The sequence below is a fragment of the Apteryx rowi genome, unplaced genomic scaffold (genome assembly GCF_003343035.1).
Source record: "Apteryx rowi isolate R43461 unplaced genomic scaffold, aptRow1 scaffold_98, whole genome shotgun sequence".
NCBI classification, from domain to species: domain Eukaryota; kingdom Metazoa; phylum Chordata; class Aves; order Apterygiformes; family Apterygidae; genus Apteryx; species Apteryx rowi.
In genome coordinates, this window is record NW_020451293.1 from 2434788 (window position 1) to 2442398 (window position 7611).

General features: G+C 47.9%; 1 protein-coding gene across 11 annotated transcripts in view; it reads left to right on the top strand.

Annotated features, from left to right (window-relative positions):
- Nucleotides 1–9: 9 nt before the first annotated feature.
- CUNH3orf18 (chromosome unknown C3orf18 homolog) overlaps nt 10–7611 on the top strand; it is an 11953-nt gene continuing 4351 nt past the window's right edge. The window contains exons 1-5 of one of the 11 annotated variants that reach the window (XM_026055022.1): nt 12–865; nt 3252–3659; nt 4506–4678; nt 5125–5150; nt 6872–6928. In XM_026055022.1, the coding sequence (XP_025910807.1) occupies nt 3426–3659; nt 4506–4678; nt 5125–5150; nt 6872–6876 (438 nt within the window). In that variant the 5' untranslated portion in view covers nt 12–865; nt 3252–3425 and the 3' untranslated portion in view covers nt 6877–6928. Of the gene's footprint in view, nt 900–2214; nt 2808–3251; nt 3660–4505; nt 4679–5124; nt 5151–6871; nt 7002–7611 lie in introns of those variants that run through there. The other 10 variants (XM_026055012.1, XM_026055013.1, XM_026055016.1 and 7 more) reach the window with 10 other exon arrangements.

Genomic DNA, 7611 nt, shown 5'->3' on the forward strand with positions numbered 1-7611 from the left:
CAGCCGGGGAGGGCTGGGTGTCAGGGGGATCGTTTTCACTTCGGTGTCTTCCAAGCTCATGGTCAGAGCGGCTGGGGAACGTCCCCGCGCCCGTCCCACGGGGGGGACGGGACGGACGGACGGCACCGGGGGAGGGTGTCGACGGAGGTGCTCCGGGACTGTGGGCGCACGCAGTTTGTGTCACCCCTCAGCCTGGTCGTCTGTGCGGTAGTGGGAGAGGAAGACATGGATTCACATCCCGGGAAGCTGCATCCTGTAGCCAGCAGTAACCACATGCCACTTGTTACCAATATGCCTGATTCACCAGAGACGCTTCATTTTGGTGAAGTAATACTGAAAATACTAGTTGTTATTTGCCTTCTTCATCCAGAGACCCCGTGACACATCTTCATCCCTGTGACAAAAACCTCTATGCCTGTCAGACCCAGGAGGAAACTGCAGCACAGAGAGATTAAAACCAAGACTGAGAAAACCCAGCAGCTTCAAGCTAGTGCCTGACATGATGCTCTACATCCCAGAGTGTTAGCCACTGCAACTCCCATCAGAGACCAGTTTGGAAGTGCTGGCATAAGAGAGAAAGAAACATATTCTCTTTATTCCCAGAGCCAGCAAGCCCAGCACAAAGTGGTCCTGGCTGTGTGAGGAGTTCTCTGTTGGCGCAGTCGATGGAATTATGCCAGCTCGCAGCAGCTGAGGATCTGGTTCGTCTCCCGTTCCTTCTGTTACTTTTGTGCACAGACTCTGCAGAAACCTGCCAGCAATAGGTAGCTGTCCYTAGCCCTAGAGCAGCCATCAGAGACCTGGAGCATGCCCAGCCTGCAGATCAAACGTCTAGCACAAGGATGGCAACTGGGAAAGGATGATGGTAGGAAAGATCATCCCCCACAAGCTCTACCACTGTAAGGCATGGGCCGTACTTGCTGTCAGCCTCCCAGCTGACCACAGGGTTAGCTTGGACCAGAAGGGGCTTGGGAACAGAAATACTCTCATCTGGCCTTAGAACTAGTTGTCTAAACCATGTCAGAAACCTTCTCAGCCAATAACACTTTTAGAGCTAGGTCTCTGGGCTTGGAAATCCCTCAGTGTGGTTGGGGCCCTGACAGTATGAACAAGAGCCCCCATCCCCACTTGATCAGATCTTCTTCTGGCTAATTTTGACCTGCCCCTGCTTATTTCAGTGGAGCAATGCACAGCAGCACAGTGTCTGGTTGCTACAGAATGGGCCTTACCCGAAGGCTAATGGTCAGCTTGAACATCCAAGTTCAAGTGGTTCTCCAAAACTGACAAAGGATTCAGGTGGAAGCCTAACTTGTTACGTTTCCAAAATTCAGGAGCTGTTTGAGATCCAGAGTCATACTTTGCAAAGCCTTTGGGTCTGCTTCACTGCTTAGACTTAGGTTCTTTTTCCACTTTTTGTTTGCTTGGTGGTGTTTTGTGTTTTTTTTAATGCGAATTATTGTCATGGAGAGTTTCCCTGAATAGAACAGATCAATGATTCTCTCTGAGTAGCTGCTCTGTCTACCCAATACTTGCTCATCGGTTCTCTTCCCTTTCCTTGCCGGGCAGTAGCTGCTGCTGCTGTTGTGGCGCTGAGTAGGCCAGATCCAGTGGCACAGAGGATATAAGTATGCAGATGCGCTCTGATTTCAAATTTGCCAAGTTTGTGCCTGATTGTCCAATACCCCTGAGCTCCACTGTGGTCAATAATGGCTGGGGAAATCCAGGTGCTGCATAGTGGTTTTGCAGTCAGTGAAGGACACTTTCCCATTCAGCCTGCAGCGAACCCATGCCCCAGCATGTTGTTAGGTGGGATCAGACCAGAAGTACTATCTTCGCATTTCCCTAGAAACTTGTCAGAGTTTGACTTCTCCTCCCACAGTCTCCTCGGCGTCTCAAAATCTCCCAGCAGCTCCTGCTTCACAGAGCTGTTTATGGGGAACTGTGAGACAGATCCTGCAAGTGTGGTGAGTGATTTAAATGCTCAGGGAGATGCAGGACAAGTGCTTTGCAAGCCAAGATGGCTAGTCAGGCTGCTGACTGATCACAGGGAGGCCTGATGCAATTTCTCTGCTCCGATTGTTAGTGACAGATGTTAATCACACTGCTTAATGCAGTTACGGACAGCAGTAGGGCCTCAAAGTAATGGGAACTGCGCAATAACCTTGCCTAGAATAGAACAGAAGGAGCAGAACAGTGGCTCATTTCTCTTTGCAGGCACATCTTTCTCTGTTCAGAGCTCATTAACCCCTATGTCCCAGCTGCTGGAGATGTAACATCAACTAAACTACAGAGAAATTTTCAGAGGACTGCTATGATAGTTCTTGGGGTCTACACTGCTGTACTCCAGAGGTAGCTGCATTTTCAGTGAAGCAATTCCTGGACTAATGTGATTACAGTAATTTTATGAACAAAGTTCTGCAAATACTTCTCAAAGGATCATCCCAGGGTATTTTGCAATGCCTGATCATTTGTACAATAGAAGCATGAAACATTCAGAGCTTTTCATGTTTTCAGCATGAATAGATCTGTCAAATTTCACAACGCCACTCTGAAATAGGACCCATTTTAAAATTAATATTGATAATTAGCAATGCATGACTAAGCCTGAGTGGGTGCCTTCATGGGGGACTTGAGAAATTTTCAGTCTCTTTAGTAGCAGATGGGGCACCGGTGCAACCCACTACTTTTAAGGAAGCTGCCTTACCAGAGTGCATGGGCTGAGGAACACCAATGCAGTGGATAGTGCAGTGACTTACCAGTTACTACAACACGGAAGTTGTACAGGATTCAGTAAAAAGCATCCCGAGGTATGGATGCCTCAGAGCTGAGTGCCGTTTTATGGGATCTGTTTCTACTGATAAAGGGATCTTTATACTTTTCCCTACAATTAAAAGCAAGAGAGAGAAGTGAAGCAGGAAGATGCTGTTTTTCCCCAGGTGGAAGGAGGCTGCCTGGCTCACTTGGGGCAGACCGAATTGAGAGGAGTTCTGAGACTGGCCCCAGGTAGATCTGCCAAGTGCCCGCAAGGAGGCAGAGCTGAAGCAGTGAGGGGAGAGCGTATCACTAACTTCAAGTGAATCAGGCAGGGCTTTGGGGGCTCTCACTACCCCTGAAAAATCATTTGTTTTTGTTTTGAATGGACATCTGTGAACTGCTCTCAAAAATTGTCCTAGTGAATCAGTGAGCTTTGGGAAAGACTGTGCCCATCTCAAAGAGCTTTGCACTGTGCATCTATTCTCATTCTCTTCTAGGTAGAAACCAGTGTGGTTGCCGTGAAGAAAACCCCTCAACGATGGTGCTACAGGATAGCTCTCGCCTGAGGGTCCTTGCTGTGAGGTGCACCTCTCCACTACTGTAGCTGGAACCAAAGTGTCTTGAGTGGGTAGAGACAACCACTTGGTAAAAGCTAGCAGGCAGCTAGCAGGATGAGTAACAGCTCGCCCTCTATACATGACTTGTATCACAGCACCACTGCTGCAGCTAAGCCAGACCCAGGGACAACACTGGATGTGACTGTACCAGAAACAGCTACCATAAACCATGAAACTACCAGTTTCAACAGCACCAAAATCCCAGATGTGGCCAGCAGTGGACCTGGCATGAGCACGATGCTGCTGTCCTTTGGAATCATTACTGTGATTGGGTTGGCTGTAGCTATGGTAAGAAAGATCTGCTAAATATTTCTCCCTCTTCTGAGGGTGGGGGGTGACAAAGGGGCTCTAGGACTGGTTTGGGCTGAATAATTTCATTGTGTTGTACAAAAGGCTTACCCAGAAATGGTGGGAACTGATAGTTTCTGAGATCCCTTTCCTTTTAAGGCCTTTTTCTTGTGCTCGTGGAAAAGAGTGTCTGGCAGTAGTGTGTATATGCTCATAACAATACTACAGGTGTCCAACACTACTGCGGTCTCCTTGCAGTCTGCTCCGGGCAGAATGCTCAGCAGGCCCAGAGGAAGCCATGGGTAATATAAGCAGTTTTAATAGCAATAGGAAGTTAAGTTAAAATAAATCAAAGCAGATTCTGCTCTGACTTGTTAATTGGAGTAGCTGCATTGATTTAAACCTTGTCTACACAGGGGGGCTGCAAGAAAGTTCACCCAGATTAATTCTTAAAGCAGACTGTTGAAACCATGTTAATCTCCTCTGTGGACATCCCTTTCTGAATTAAAGCAGCCTGAATCCATTTTAGCTAGATTAATTCCAGACTGCATTTCTGGAGTTCTACTTGCTGAATATCAGCAGAGTCCTCAAGGATTTGCTGTATGTAACTAACCCGGCCATTAATGCTGTAGACAGAAGATTTCAGAAACTGTAGTTCTGGGCCTGACATGGACAATGCGAATGCTGCAGTTTTTCTTTTGCTATATAACCAATCATTTACCTGCCAACAGAGAATGAAGGTAGCAGCAAGCTCCAGTTCCTCATATGAGGAAGAGCTTCGCTAATACAACAATACAACCAACAGAGGAACCTACAGAAAGGGACTACTGCAAAATTTCATTGCAGGCCCAAGGAGGAGTTTTTCCAAAAGCCCCTAAGAGAACCTGGAAACATTATCCTGGAAACGATCATAAGTTCCTGAGAGCAGCACCGAGCGTTCCTAGTTCTCAGAACAAGGCTCTGGAGGCCAAAAGCCTCGCTTTCCTCCCAGCTCAGCCACTCTTACTGGCTGACATGAGGCAAGTCACCAAGCATGCCCTCTTTGCTTCTTCCCTTTATATTGGGGAGGGGGTAACTGCTTCTATGCTGTAAAAAGTCTACAAATGAAAACCACAAAGGGAAGGTTCTTCATTCACTTTAAATTGCAACATACGTCCTGCAGCCAACAGAAATATGCTGTGCTACACCTAATATACACCTAATAATAACATACCCAGTACTGTTACTACTACTAACACACCTAATAACAGGCTACTTGAGCGCTCGATGTCGGACTTGATGTGCTCTCAGGCTTACCCTGATGTATCCATCTTCAGTTGTCACTTCTCCCTTCCCCCTGCTTGGTGTGCAGTGACACCAGACTTGCTACACCCCCTCTCTGTGTGCTGTGTGCCCAAAATTTCTCTTCCCAACTGTTCCCTGTCTTGCTGAGACTGTTGTAATGATGGGTTTTTTTCTCTTTCAGGTTCTGTATATCAGAAAGAGGAAGAGGTAAGTAACATCTGTCATTGGCTGAGAGGACCTTAGTGCTTCAAAACCTAGGCAGAGCTAGGAAGTAGGCAGGGAAGTGGGGAAAAGTGTAAGGGATGGCCATCTGAGAACAAGCCTACAAGGAATCAGCTGCGTGTGAATGAAGCAGGGATAGGGACTCTCCACCTCCCAGTACTCCTGCTATCTGCAGCAGTAGGCACACAGCATAGACTAACTTCCCCTGGTTTTGGGCAGAGTTTGCAGCACATACCTAGCTTCACTGTCTCACTGTACAGTGATCAGCACAGTGCTACTCAGTTTGCAGGGAGATTGGGTATGTCTCCGCTGCCTGGCACAGCCCCATGTCTAGCAAGCTCCCAAGCCTCCCTGATGCCGGGGCCACTTGGCTGGCATTCAGATTCTGTTCTTTGCTGCTGGTCTCACTGCTTATGGTGTCAATGGCTGCACTGCAGGACTGTTTCTCTTCTAGCACAGTTTTCTTGATAACTCTTTTGCAGACACTAAGCTTTCTAGCCTGAGATGTAGTGTCTTAATTTCCCTGTTAAGCTCCCTGCTGAAAACAGAGAGGAGAGCAGCATGCAGGGAAAACACATCTTGATCCTTCTGTCTCTGACAGCAGAAACACTGGTGAACATCATTAGTCGCGGTGCCTCCTCCCTGCCTGAATCCTTGTGGCAGGCCTGGCCTGGCCACAGACTTGCAAGAAGTGCTGCTGCCCACTGTAAAATTTCCAAGCCAGTCCCTGAAGCCAAGATCTGTGCACTTCCACAGGAGCAGCTAATGCTTGGCCTGCAAACATAGTGCTGCTGGAGATAATGGTTGTGTTGGCAAAGCCCATAGAGAGGCAGGGAGGTAATATGTCATCCTCGCACTTGCCAAAGCAGATATTTGTGGTGACACTGCCAGTAACTGCTTGGGTGTTTCCCTCCTCCTACCCCCCAGAACTCGGCTGCAGCCTAAGGCAGGGACTCAGTATTTTCACATGAGTGTGCCTCCTATCCATCCTCCATGACTGAGCTGCCCAGTATTTCGGGAGACCCTTTGGGGTGCACTGTATAGCTTTGTCACTTAGAGCACTGATACAAGAATAAGAACAGTAAGGTCTGTCCACAGGTATCAGCTGCCTGTGAGAATCTCTTTTCTATTTTCTATCTATTATATTTATAATGATTATTATTTTATTATATTTGTAATAATTATTAATTATTTTCTATTTATTATTATTATGTATTTCAACTTCAGAGTTGAAGAACAACTCTTAGGCTACTGGAGCTAAAAGTGCACTTCTGCTAGCAGGCATAGCAGGACTGACTTTGTGGGCAGAGGGACAAAGAGAGAGGCTGCAAAATGCCTAGCCAGTGTGTTCCACCCTGCCTTTTGTTCCACCTGAGAAAGCTTGTTCTGATCTTTTAAGGTCTGCAGGTATTTAAATCCCCATCTGATTTTTCTGTGCGTAATGCCTGCCAACATAGATTAGCAGTGGTAGTTAATCCTGGGAGCTGCACTCTGGGCATCGTCCACTCCTGCTGGCTGTGCGTAGTAGGTTCTCATCCCTGCAGGACAGGGATGTGACCTTTAGCCAGCAAGTGGCAACAAGAGCTGAATCCCTGTGCAGCAGGAGAGACAGACCTCAGCAGTGGGGTGGAGAAGGCAGCCTGGGCTTCTGTCCTCCTCTCTGTTGAGTTTTTGAACCCACCTTTTGCCTTCTCTCCCATGGGCAGGTTAGAGAAACTACGCCACCAGCTCATGCCCATGTACAACTTCGATCCCACTGAGGAACAGGATGAACTGGAACAGGAGCTGCTGGAACATGGGCGAGATGCAGCATCTTCCCAGGCATCCCAGAGCAAGGTGGGAAGCAGGAACCAGCCAGTCTGTTATCACAACCACTGGCACCTGCACTGCTTTGTTACAGAATCGAGGACTTTTTGTAGGGTTGTGCAGTCAGGAAACTACGTAAGACCTCAGGAGGGCTTCACCCATCTCTGCTAGCTTTGGAGACAGGGGGCTTGAGCATTTTGGAGGCCTTAGGATGGCCTGAAGAATCAGGCAGCTAGGAATAAGAGCCTGGGGAGACAAAATGCTGGCTCCACTCAGCTACGAGAGAGAATAGGGAAATCTCAGCAATTAAGGGTGAACTTACAGCAGCTTATCTCCCAGGGAATCGCAAGGGAGCAGTAAGGTGTCTGCAATTTACTGGGAGAGGGGGCTTCAGATGCTCACCAGACACTGAGTCTCCCTTACCCTGGCCCTTGAAAAGCCAGTCATTTCCACACAGTTTTAAGGTATCCCTGGTTTGTGTAGGATACAAGTGTGGAACAAGGCCTTGGGAGGGAAAGCCTGTGATTATAACTGTTAGTTAATTGTGTTGCAAGCTCTGAAGAGCGCAGGCAGAAAGCACATGGCTGTGGCATGGCACATCTGATCTTGTCAGCACCTCCAGGCCAGCCTTGCTGGGAAC